This window comes from Lasioglossum baleicum, chromosome 11 (assembly GCF_051020765.1).
Source record: "Lasioglossum baleicum chromosome 11, iyLasBale1, whole genome shotgun sequence".
Taxonomy (NCBI): domain Eukaryota; kingdom Metazoa; phylum Arthropoda; class Insecta; order Hymenoptera; family Halictidae; genus Lasioglossum; species Lasioglossum baleicum.
Window position 1 is genome coordinate 7864600 of NC_134939.1, and position 13320 is coordinate 7877919.

General features: G+C 34.2%; 2 protein-coding genes across 3 annotated transcripts in view; one reads left to right on the plus strand and one right to left on the minus strand.

Annotated features, from left to right (window-relative positions):
* Nucleotides 1-13320, minus strand: part of LOC143213246 (uncharacterized) — a 322622-nt gene that overhangs the window by 117320 nt on the left and 191982 nt on the right. The gene's annotated exons all lie outside the window — the stretch shown is intronic.
* Nucleotides 1823-12817, plus strand: LOC143213253 (uncharacterized). Of its 2 annotated transcripts, none has more exons than XM_076432926.1 (5): nucleotides 1823-2086; nucleotides 6796-6955; nucleotides 7048-7172; nucleotides 10475-10564; nucleotides 11221-12817. In XM_076432926.1, the coding sequence occupies exons 1-5, from the start codon at nucleotides 2029-2031 to the stop codon at nucleotides 11310-11312; spliced, it is 525 nt and encodes a 174-aa protein (XP_076289041.1). In that variant the 5' UTR covers nucleotides 1823-2028; the 3' UTR covers nucleotides 11313-12817. The 2 variants fall into 2 exon arrangements, with proteins under 2 accessions (XP_076289041.1, XP_076289042.1); XM_076432927.1 differs by having other exon boundaries at nucleotides 11224-12817.

The following is a 13320-nucleotide window of genomic DNA, read 5'->3' on the forward strand; positions in this document are numbered from 1 at the left end:
TTAATTGAAAGGTAATTGGTACTCACGCTCACGTCCTCTCCTACTTCAAGAAACCACGACACGACACGATCGACGCTGGGTCTCGATTTAGATTTTATCGAACAGCATCGATCTCAGCTACTAATATGCTCCTTCGATCGATTGATTGATACTTTTCCCTCGCAATCTGTAACAGAAACAACAAATTCATTAATTGCAATCGACCAACAGTTAAAGACTAAATCAGAATTAATAAATAATTCAATTTCAATAGAAAATCAAAATTAATTTGAACGGACATTAAACAAACTCGAATTCTATTGCACGACACGAAGTTAAATACAACTGATCGTCGCGACACAAGAGTAAATCCGCGCGAATTAATAGGAAAAATATAATTCAAATTGCATATTTATTAATTGTTCACTGATGTCATGAAAAAATATGTTCAATTAAAAAGTATAATTGGAAATATACAAGTTGTACTCACGCTCACGTCCTGTCCTGCTTGAAGAAAGTGCGCCATGACACTCTACGTTTCGCTTTCGATTATCGAAAGCATTGAGCAGTATCGATCTTGACAATCTATATATGTATTATATGATCTTTCGATCCATGGATACTTTTTCCCTCGGAATCTGTAACAGAAACAAAAAATTGATTAATATCAATTCACAAACAGTCAGAAACTAAATCAGAATTAATAATAAATAAACAATTCAATTTTAATAGAAAATCAAAGTTAATTTTAACGGACAAACTCGAATTCTATTGCACGACACGAAGTTAAATACAACTGATCGTCGCTACACAAATAAATAATTCAAATTGGATATTTATTAATTGTTCATTGAAATATAATTAAATAATTGGAAAATAATTGGAAATATAATATGTTACTCACGCTCGATCGCGTCCTCTGCTGCTTGAAAAAAGTACCGCATGACGTTGCGTCTCATTTTCGATTATCGAAAGCATCGAGTAGTATCGATCTGGGCTATGAATATAGTGTTTCGTTCGATGAATTCTTTTCCCGCGAAATCTGTTACAGAAAAAGACAAACAGTCAGAAACTAAATTAGAATTAATAATAAATAAACAATGAAATTTCAATAGAAAATCAAAATTAATTTAAACGGAAATTAAACAAGCTCGATTCGAATTCAAATATAAATGACTGTCACGACACAAGAGTAAATTATATCGCGAGAAGGCAACACGATTCGAAAATAAATATAAATCGATAAAAAATAAATAGCTCATTGATAGTTCAACGTTATTTGTTCCATCTGGTTCCATCATAGACGAGTATCTCCTCAGTGGTCTTCTGTACCGATAAGATGCCGTCGGTGGCCTTCTGTTTCTTACTCCGGGCACGATATATCGTAGAGGGCGTATGAAGACGGCAAAATTTTTGGGAGGTCACGAATGTCACGATGTTTCATAAGGCTGGCAGTATTTAATAATATCAGAGAGGATATTAATTTTTAACAATTTTACAGGAGTTACAAGGTACCCTATTTTATCGAGAATTTTACTTTACCTATGCTAAAATCACCGCGCATGCGCGAGAAAACTGCAAATTTCTCCGCACTGTACGCTATCTACAGCGACGTATATACTATTTGTCCGCTGCGGTGATTTCCAAATTCTCCAATATTGTAATCGATCTGAATAAACTTCGCGATTTTTTAAAGTTAGATTGTGGATATGTCGGCGTGTTATTTCAGCCTATTTACGCCACCTCAGATTATAATGTTATAGAATAAACGCAAGATAAAAATATACGTATTGATCGACGTTTGAATGCAGTCAATGAACCAATAACAACGCTATAGTGATTCAGTTGATCGCCAGGTGCCGCAACGGTCAGGAACGACCATTCTGACATCTTCTGACTCACACTCATATTTGAGGAAACATTTAACAATCCGCGCAAGTGTAGTGTTCTCGCTATTTGGTGAAGTTCAATATTTCTTATTACAGTGAAGTTTTATAGGAGATTTTCTTGAAAATCGGACAGAGTTCTTTGATATTGAAAACCTCGAAAATGTTGCGAGCCACCACCTTGCTACTGTTTATCTCCCTTCACGCGGGATTATCTTACGGTGAGTGTAATATTTATTATGGTTGTTAATCGGCGACCGCATATATGTGTTGTGGCTTTCTGTACCAATAATCGTGACTCGTTAACATGCTAATACGTACGTAGCATTTGAACTTTGATTGATACATCGACGCGGTTCACCTTCCTCGAGTCTCTTTCTTTGTTCCCATCCTATATTTACAGAAGGCAATAACATGAAAAACCAGTTTCGGAGGATGCCGCTTCCGAGAAGCAAATTTTTGCGAACCATTTCAATTTCAAAATGAAAAGTATACGTGTGTATATTGTTTTATCTCTTCATATTAGATACAAATAGTTTATATAAGAATTTACTTAGAGATATCTTATTACTCTTTATTCTTTCTACTTCGCACACTGCGCTATATGAATGCCTGCTTCGAGTGAATTCAATCTGGCGGATGATGAATTCTGCGAATTAAATAAATTATTATTGACAAACATTCTAATGATATTGTATCACGCATTTTGATCTGATTACATATATTTAGGTTCTCAATCCAAAAATGTCTACTGTAGCATTTCGCAAATTTTTTCGAATTGATGCACATTGTAAGTCAGAATATGTACCAACGGAATGTTCCGTATAACTAATTAATTTTTAGTCTTTAGTTTAACGTAACAATTGTTTTTTATGTATAAAAAGAATTCGATAATTCTGTTAACTATCTTTCTCCGAACGAAAAATGAACGCTTTCTAGAAACTGATAAGCATTAATGCGATTATGATGATATCACAGACGCAGCTCCTATCTATATATAATGTATATTGTTTCGAGTACTTCCATAACTTCGACTCTTTTCATGCACACGATTATGTGCATTACAAGAAGCACACTGTTTCACAATTTTTGGGAAATATTTTTGATAATTATCGGGATTAAACAATTCTTTTGGAGAACTTCGAAAGTAAAATTATTTCAGAAGGAAGGAGGACATAATGGTTATTTTCCAAAGGTGTTGTACAAATATTTATTATATTTGCGTTTTCCACGAATGACGGTTTCTTTGCAAGATCATTTATAAAAATATAAAATAGTTTTGAAATATAAAATTGTTTTTAAAGACACTTCAGATAATTGACAATATTTTCAAAAGTAAAAATTCATCATTATTTTAGATATGATCACAGTTGATGTTAAACTAGTATAAATATAATAAAATTTTACTTGTAAATTACAAAACTTTGTGTACAGGTAAAGCAAGTTACTCTTGCCATAATTCGGCTTTAGGGATAAAATCGCTCCTCAACAACATTCAAAATTGTTCTCTTTGAATATCTCAAGAACGTAAGAGATATGGAAAAGAATTTTAAACAAAATTTGCATTTCCTTTTTATACGTATTTGTAAAACTAAATAATCATTTTCAAGAAATTTTTCACGTTATCCCCATCACCGACCCGAAAAATTAGATTTTTGGACTTTTAAACTCGTGTAAAAATACTTCCCGAAATCTTTTGTAATTGTATTTATTTTTATTATTACGTATTTAATTTATTAACTGTTACCTTTTCTAACTATTTATCGATTTTTCTATTTCTTTTCATACACGTTTTCAATATTGGATTGTCAGTTAAATACAATAATGGCTAAATAAATTAATAATTGTTAAACAATTTCTCGTTTACACACACGTGGCCATTTCATCGATACAATGTATGCATAGTTTAATAATCATATAACCTACATGGGAAATATACTTTCTTAGTTAGATAGATAATTAAGTAATTGTAACATAAAAATAAATAACTATATCTACCATATCTCAAGTTAATGTGGCAATGATAATTGCCATCACTTCGTTAAATAATTCAAAACGGTTTCATCGTGAATGCGGGGAGAAAAAATTCAATAGAACCAATGAGTCATACGCCATAAAATCTGCGTGGGCCTTCGGAGTTATTCAAAACAGTGTCATTTCACCGGATGTTGCTGCTAAAGCAACAGCATTTGCTCAGAGAGCACTGACAAAGATTGTACTCAATGCTCGAGTTGCCAAGAATGGGCTCATGAAACTTGTATAGATATCCCTGAATGTTCGAATAATTATACTTGTAACAGATGTAGCCAATTTTGATGCCATCCAACGTTACCCGCCATTATTCCCTTTATTAAGATTAAGACAATTAATGCACAAAAGAATCTAAAGAGACATGTATCATTTTATAAATATCGCACAACTTTCGCAAATGTTTTTCCATATTATTTTCTCAAAATTTTGGAAGTGTTATTTTTCGATCACCGTATATTTTGGATTGTGAAAACGTCCAAGATATCTCACACAAATCTAAATTCTGTTAGGCTACAGCGTGGTATGCAATTATACTGATCATTTTTGATACGATATTATAATAAACACCAAGCAGTGTTTTAACATCAGTTTTACATTCCACTGTATACTTCCACTGCACATGGTCATCGAATTCTCAACGTGTTCTACAAAACTTATTTTGGGAAGGGAATAGCATATACGGAAGTTAATGAGTCGGTCTAAAACATGTTTTCCTGCCAAATTTTATTAATTGAATGACGCAGCAAGTTCAGTTGTATCTCTTAATTGGACACGCCATACTCGAGATATCAATGACTACGACATCCGTTCGTCTGTTTCTGGGAGGATATGAAAGGAATGAACGAAATGTAAGAGACGGCATTCAAGATAGACTATAGACGATTTCTAAAATCTGAAAATTTTTTACTACGATGAGCAATTTATAAAATATACTTTCCAACTTTGCTGTGTACTATATGTGAATAATCATGTTCTCACATTCCTACAGGTTGTTACTTTCCCCTAATAACTCAATGAATCTAGTATATTGCAAAAATGTATAATTTACAGTTTTCTTTCGATATAAGAAGATGTTTTTTCGCAATAAGAAGATCTCCGTCCCCTCTTTGTATTTTGAAGTTGGTCGTTCGACTCTAACAAGAGAAGGATCCCAAATGTCCGACTTCGATTTTGATAATCTTTTGTGAGACAATGGTATATGGATCCCTAATGATGTCTGCAAAATATTAGGTGTAGTTACTCAATATTTTTAAAGATATAAACAATTGAACTTTCACGCAACCTGCTTACCTCAACAAGGTATGAAAGTTTAATTGTTTATATCTTTAAAACTATTGAGTAACTACACCTAATATTTTGCATACATAATTAGGGATTCATATTACATCATCTTACAAAAAATTATCAAAATCGAAGTCGGACACTTGGGGTCCTTCCCTTGTAAGTGTCGGTGGTTGGTTGGCTACCATAACGATAGGATACGTTCTATTCTAAAAATTCCTTATCAAATTTATTTAGTATACAAATTATCTATTATATTAGGTGTGTGCAAATAAGTTCCTTCCCCTTTTTTCTACGATCATGACTTCTGACTGAATTCGAATTACTTCCCGATTTTGGTGCCATCCGAAAGAGCGTTCTTTTAGTTTTAACAAGAGTTATGATGAGCGCTCTAAGAGTTTCCAGTCCTATGCAACAATTTCAAGAAATATAACGTGCGAGAAGCATCATTTGCGTCACTGCTTACTCTTTGCATTCCAGCTTAGGAAATCAGCTGTTGAAGCTACTCTGAAATGGTTTGTACGGCACTGGGAAAGACCGCTGTATCTTACAGAACATGCAAAAAGTGGTACCAAAGATTTAAAGCCGGAAATTTTTATTTGGAAGACGACGATCGTTCAGGTGCACCGAGAATATTTGATGACGGTCAGTTAGAGGAATTGCTCAACGAAAATCCGGCCCAGGCGCAAGAAGAATTGGCAGAAGATTGGGAGTCGACAGACAAGATTTTATTACATTTTATGTACGTAAAATGTAATAAAATCTTCAATTTGGAAAAGAAGGGGAAATAACTTATTTGCACACCTAATAATTAAAGCTCAAAATCCTTCTGTAACGAAAGAGATCGCTGCTCGGCCGATCACTTTATGGAATCAATCAACTCTCAGCCCACTCAAGAACAATGCTAAGCCGAATAGGTACCCTCTCTTATCCGTAATACGTCGAAGACGTAGGTGTTACTGTCCATATTGAAAACGTGTTCGATCATTATTACTAATGTCGTCGGCCAATATTTTGTTATCGATCAAGACTAGCGTCGGCGAAATTTGTTGCCGATGAAATCTGTTATCGGTGAATTCTCCTGGTGAGACCCCTTTCATTAATATCCTATTTATGCATGCCGGTCATTCTCGTTGTATTTGTCTTTGCCAATCATGCAAATATTATTCACGACATTTGTATGAATAATTAACTATAATAAACGATTGGCTAGGTCGATTGAATATCATTTTGCAACGATCTGCGTAACAAGGAGCACGTAGACGCGATATAATACAGGTGTAACTATAAAGACGGTACTGAAAGACTGGCCGATTATAATATTTAATATACACATATTAACAAACATTTCAGTAGGTGAGAATCGTGCAGTAACGGCCACTCTGAGTTTTTATTGAAATTCTTTTACTGTCGGTAACAAATGTAGTCGATAAAAGGTAACCAATCATTAAGTAAGCAATTAATAATGTCAGTAAGAAGTTAGTTGTAGCCGGTGCTGTACGATTCTCCCTGTCGAAGAGTTACTCGTGCATAGATATACATTCGTACTGAATAAATTCTAATAAATCCTTCACACCATTGAACGGTTAAAACTTGGCTTCTATGTTATGTTTTTCAGGAATGCAATGTTCATTCAACGAACAGAACATCCTAGGTAAGATTCTCACGTCGTGTCCAGGGATTCTGGACCCTACGGACAAATCTTACTGTTGCTACAACCTCGAAGGCAGCTATACTTATTGCTGCGATGTCTACGAATTCACGACGCAGGCGTCATGGTATTAGAAAAAGAACTAATTATCTCCCGACGGAACGACGCGGCGTTAAAAAATTCATTACAGGACTCAATGTTCTTCTTGTTTCATTGCAGGGCCGGTGCCACCATCATAGTGGTGTCCGTGATAGTGGTGTCGGTGGTGGTTTTCTGCATATCGTGCATATGCTGCATCTGTTGCCGGCGATATCGTAGACGTAATCAAGGAACTGTTTACGAACGTGGGTATATTTCAGGATAGTAACTCTACGCCGACCCGGTATCGTTCTCCCAACATACGATAAACTCTTCAATTACACTGTGCAACAAATTCTTACTTTTATCTCGGATGTGCGACTTGAATCGCTGAATCGAATCTGAAATACTTATAGTTAGACAGCGGATTGTATGCATTTATTACACGAACGAATAGGTATAATTTAGAACATTAAAAATATTGGGTTGGAAAGAAAGTTCGTAGCGTTTTCAAATTAAGAATCGGAGATAAAATTAAGGTATTTATTCGTATGTTTATTCAATAACACGAGAAGTTGCCTCGAAAATGGCAATAAATAATAGAACAGAATGGAAAATGTGTTATTGAATAAATCTCTATGAATAAATATCTGAATTTTAGCTTTCAATTCTAATTTACAAACGCTACGAACTTTCGTTCCAACCCAGTATTAGACGAACTCTAAAATACTTTTATATTATTTTCAACCTACGTGAAACATATTAAGAGAGAAAATAAATTTCTTTGTCAATCCGGTTTGTTACAATTCAGGTGGAACATTTTTATTTTGCATAAAGATCCGCTGACTACTTATATGTAGTATATTCTAGTATATTCTGGTATAAATTAATATGTCGATCGCCCACGAAAATTGGGTAAAATCGAAGCAATTTATTGAACAGTTTACAGGGCACTGAAAGCTACTGTTTTATATTAGTTCATAAAAATAACAGGAATCTTTTCGAGAAAGTTGCCAATCCAGATACATGTTGAACAGCGTAATTAATGCAGTTGCACGCAGTGTAGAAATTAGCTGTACCATTTCCCACAATACATCTCGAACACCACACATCCTTATTCTGAATACTACATATAGAATGTGATTTTTTTTTTAAACGATACTTGATCATATAATTGTTTGTAGGAACATCCGCGGCCTGATTCCATTCCGGCCTCTTCCACTCTCCGACATTATTTTATACACGATTATTCCCCGTGATTGTAGTCTAGGATACAAAGACCTTTTTAAGATGTTAGTTGATACCTCGCTTTTTCTATGTATACACGCACCAAAAATGCGTAGCTTCCAACCTCGTTACTATGAGGATTACTATTACTATATGAGATATTCGCCAAGTTAGTTTTATATGGAAAGCTTTATGGGTGTCGCGACCATTTCATCGAGTACAACGACGGAATTGCGATAGCGGCAAAGTTTTCACGTTATCGATGACTAAATGTTTCTCGTGATTGCGACGTGAGGCTAGTCGGCGACTGTTCATTTTGCGAAAGGCATACACTTTTTTTCACAGCTACGGTGCGGGAATTTTTATAAAACTTTTATTTTTGATCTAATAACAGAATCGTGATTATTTAATTTGTAACGTCCATGACAGAAATATGCAACTATGTTTTTATAAATATTTTACTCGATCGTGATGCGGTTTTCATACTTGGTCTGATAATCATAAGTCGTATTTAATCTACTAAATATTCTCCTAACTTCATCGCGAAGGAGTATTTATATCTTATTTAGTAATTATAAGTTGTATGCGATTTAATAAAGTCGAACATCTTCTGTACGGATGTGTAGTCTTTTCCTTTTGTAAGGTTACATGACAAGCTCACAGACTAGACTGCAACGTAATGGTGTTTAATTAACAGATATAAAAGCAAATAAGCATAGTATAAATAGTATAGTATACATAGTATAAAATGACAAAAATTTCTAACTTAGTCACGCGTGCACAATCTCGAGTATCAAGCATTACAATTTTTTTTATGCATTAACACTGCTGTATGCAAAGAGCATTGATTTTCCATCTTCACCTAAAAAATTTTAGTCTTTAATTTTAATTTAGTGCTCGCGTGTGTGGCATTGGGTTATTAGTATACTGTGTAGCGAAAATTAAAATTTCGCGTGAATTCTCGAAAAAATTATAATTATATGTATGCAGGGTTATAGTTACTGTGTTAGGATCCTAGTAACCTAATAATTAACGCCGTTGTCGGATTGTGAATAATTAATCATTTGAAAACGAAGCCTCTAACATAATTTCGTCGCTCTTCCGCCATTACTTTAGTACTAGAATCGTCTTCAAAACGGGAATGGCTATACGTAGCGATCCACTATACTGACTATACACTGGCACAACGTACACTGCGAATGTTACACTAATCTTGTTAACAAACAACAGGGAGATATCAGAAGTGTCCATGCTCAAAAGAATATGTTTATATATACAGAGAAGGTACGATAAACATTCTATGAGAATAATTTTATATAGACATCTATTTACGTATACACGAACAATTATATTTTTTTTATAATCTTGGCATCGAATTGCTATTATGAACGCCTACGAAATATGATACGTATATTAAATATAAGATTCGCGATAAAGACAATTTTGAGGCATAGATAAGCGCTTTCTATTGTACCGTTTGCACAATAAACAATATTTTGGTGTTTGGATACGAGCGAACACTTTCCTTCCCATTAGTACGTTAAAAATAGTATTCTGTCTTACAGTTGCGTTATTATTAGCGCACCAGTGTGCGCCGTTTATATAGAAATAAAACGGTACGTTAGCCCGTGATAAAAAATATCGACCTACTTCCTGAAACGTCCCCTATAAACGATGCGTTTCTTTTAATGGTACAGACCGAGATATTTTCGAACACACTGCACGAAAGTTCATGGAACTGGCCGATATTATTTTATTATAGGGTCACGCGTTATTTTCAGTCTTTGAGAAGGTCACAGTTCACGTTGAAACTTGTTGCTCATGGCGAGAAAGTAATACGTTGCGGATCTCCAGCGACGCACAGTGGCAAAAACTACCGAAAACCTGATGAAAAAAAATTACATTTTTATTGATTTCTACAAGCTGTGGCCAGACGGGTGGTACAGCCGAAAAGGGGGCGATTTTACATGGAAAAATTAATCGAAAATACAGACTAACATTTTTTATACGAGGCTTTGTTTCTAGAAAATCGCGTGAAATTCGATACATAGGAATTGTGTGAAGCGCCTGATTATGACCAACCTATTCTACTTCCTGCCTAACCATTTTACCTACTGTTTCCTCCAATTCTCTTATAATTGCGTAAAATTAGCAGTCTAGTATAGTTCTTAATTGTTCTTCTCACGTGTTTAATATTAACTAACGAATGGATGAAAATTCAATAAGTATTTTGTAATTTGCCTTGAATTTAGATACACTAATTTTGTCCTAGATGTCGGGAAAATTCGCCACTATGCGACGCGAGTGATTCAAGTCTGATTTTTGGGAATATTTGTTTCAGACGTACAAGTCCCTCATGTTGTACGAGTAATTCACACACCCGCGAATGTTCTACCGCAGTCAGACTACGTGGTAAATTCAGCGATGTCAGGTGATTATTACAAATGCTGTGTTTATCGAAACATAATGAAGCGAAAAGAACGGATAGTACGGCTAACACTAATGCGTTTCTATATTTTTCACCCTTTACACTCGGAAACATTGAATATATATAAATATATTTGTAGCAGAGCAACGTGGATATAGAGATTTTTCTTATCTAGAGAAAAGGCGTTTCAATTTTCAACAAACCCCTTATATTTTTGTGTGTTGAACACGATTCAAGCTGGTATCTTTATCTGCCCCGCCTAGTAGATTAATATCGCACATAAGTAAATATATTTAAACGATGACTAAGCGAAGAAGATTGAAACCAGGTGATATTAGCTGTGGAGAATGACTGTGCGAGTCAATGAAAATAATTGAGTATTGGAGTCCAATATTAAAAATCTAAAAGAGAGTTAAGTTTAATAGTTTGAATGAATAAATGATTGTACATTGATGGAAGGAGATCTAGAAGTGTTTCCAGAGTGTAAAGAGTTGATTCTACCTCAACTCCTTGCTGTACGATTTTCTTCACTGTTTAGGGGTTTATTATCCGTTTCGTAAATACTGTAAAGTTTGCTAGTTACACAGTGATGTCCGGATATACATATATCCAAACATCGCTATATTTAGGATAATTGTAACAGAATTTCCCTCTTTCAGTAGCGCCAACATTGGTAAACCCACACGATATGTATGCAAAACCGCCACCGTATAATACCAGTTACGTTGATCCAGCCGCCAGTAATATGTAACACCGCCAGTTCTGAACATAAAGTTTCATGGAAAATGCATTTTTTCAACGGTGTCCGCCAATTAATACTCGATCGCTAGATCGGCCATTACGTACAAAAAGTCTTTTCTACCAAGGAGATCGTAAAACTTTTGGACATATGCTTCGTGGAACGAAAGTTAGATTCAAAGGAAATCAAAAGAATTAGACCTCTTACTATCCTGGTGTGCGGGAGTACACATAACTCAAATCGCTATACAAACTTGAATGTGAGAATTTATTCGGATACTCGGATCTAACAAGGAAAAACATATCCGAATTACATAAGTCAATTGTGATGAAACTTGTGTGAGATAGGTAGTTCTTCGAAAAATATTCAACACGTATTTTCCTTGTGGCGATTAGTATCTTGTAACAGTTTCCTCGACAATTAAAAAACATATTGGAGATATCTAACACAGGATTGTAGTCTAATAAAACAAGCCTGAATATCTCTCATTGCACGGATGGGAATTGAATTATTATTGTCAAATAGCCATATATTTTTATAGATCACACGTTCAAATTGAACAAAATTAGTACATTTAATAGGAATACACATTTTTAAAAAGTCTGTATTTCAACATCCACATTTAAGGGTTGTTTTCACTTCGTCAGTATGACCAATGGCCGATAAAACAATACATGTCGAATATTTTTCAAATCGAATATGTTGCCTTGTAAATTAGGTATCCGAGTATACTCGATATTCGAATATTCGATCACTTGTATCAAAAGATACTCGAGTTTACACGTTCCACGTGTATAGTCTAAGCAATAGTAAGAGACCTAATCGATTCGTGAAACTGTATTTATAACTTTCTTTATCTCGAGACTCAGTTTCGGATGTCGGAAACGTTCCGAACGTGTTAAAAACGCAGTCGACGCAACGACGCGAATACGTGTTCAGCATATGTATCACTATGCGATCAGATCCTTTTCCCGGACTATCCTTTTGTATGGTTTTTATAGTTCCAACGAAGAACTGATGTGTCAATTTATGTGTTTTTGTTAATATTTAACCTTTTCGAACAAACAATTTACACGGTTTTACTAATTGAATAAATTACTTAATGAAATTGTTCCAAGTATAAATGTTGTGAAACCAATACGAACAAGACGCACAAGTATTATCCCAGATAGCATTGAGACATCTCAAAGACATTTGTAAAACGACTGCTGCAAGACATTCGAACGTTTGAAAGACGTCTGGACGGCTCCCGAAAGTCACCTGAATGTCGTGTTACAAAACGGTACGTCTTAAAGACGTCTTTTAGACATAGTTTAGGCGTCTTTTTAAACGACATCTCTGAAAAGACGTCTTATTTCTTATTATATTTTTGTGACATAAGACTTCAGACCTAAAAACTACGTAAAACAGACATCTATGAGATATCGGGTGCTATCTGGGATACTGCTATTTGTACTTTTTGTGAAATATCTGTAATCATTTTTTACGCGTTATACATATTATATATATATATATATATATATATATATATATATATATATGTATATATATGTATATATTCCATATATATACACATATTATAAAATATATTATAATATATATATATATATATATATATTATAATATATATTATATATATCATATATATAAATATTTAATATATACATATATACAGGATGACCTGTTTAAAACAAATTCGTCTACGCAATTTGGTTGACGTTGGCTATAGAGGAGAGTGCATTAAGCCAATCTTGTTTAATTTGCATAATACATTAATAATTATACTAATACAACAATCATTAAAACACCTAACGATATTGGTGTTTAAAATCATAATTTTGAACATGTGCATGAACAACGTGCATGTTAAATATAAATAGGTCATCGAAATATTCAATCAGTTCCTCAGAATAAATTGTTTTCCATCATAATTGACCTGCAATAATCTCGAATTGCCTTTAATTATACTGTAAACGTACCAAGGTAACTAAAAAAGCAACAAAAAATTAATGAACATGAG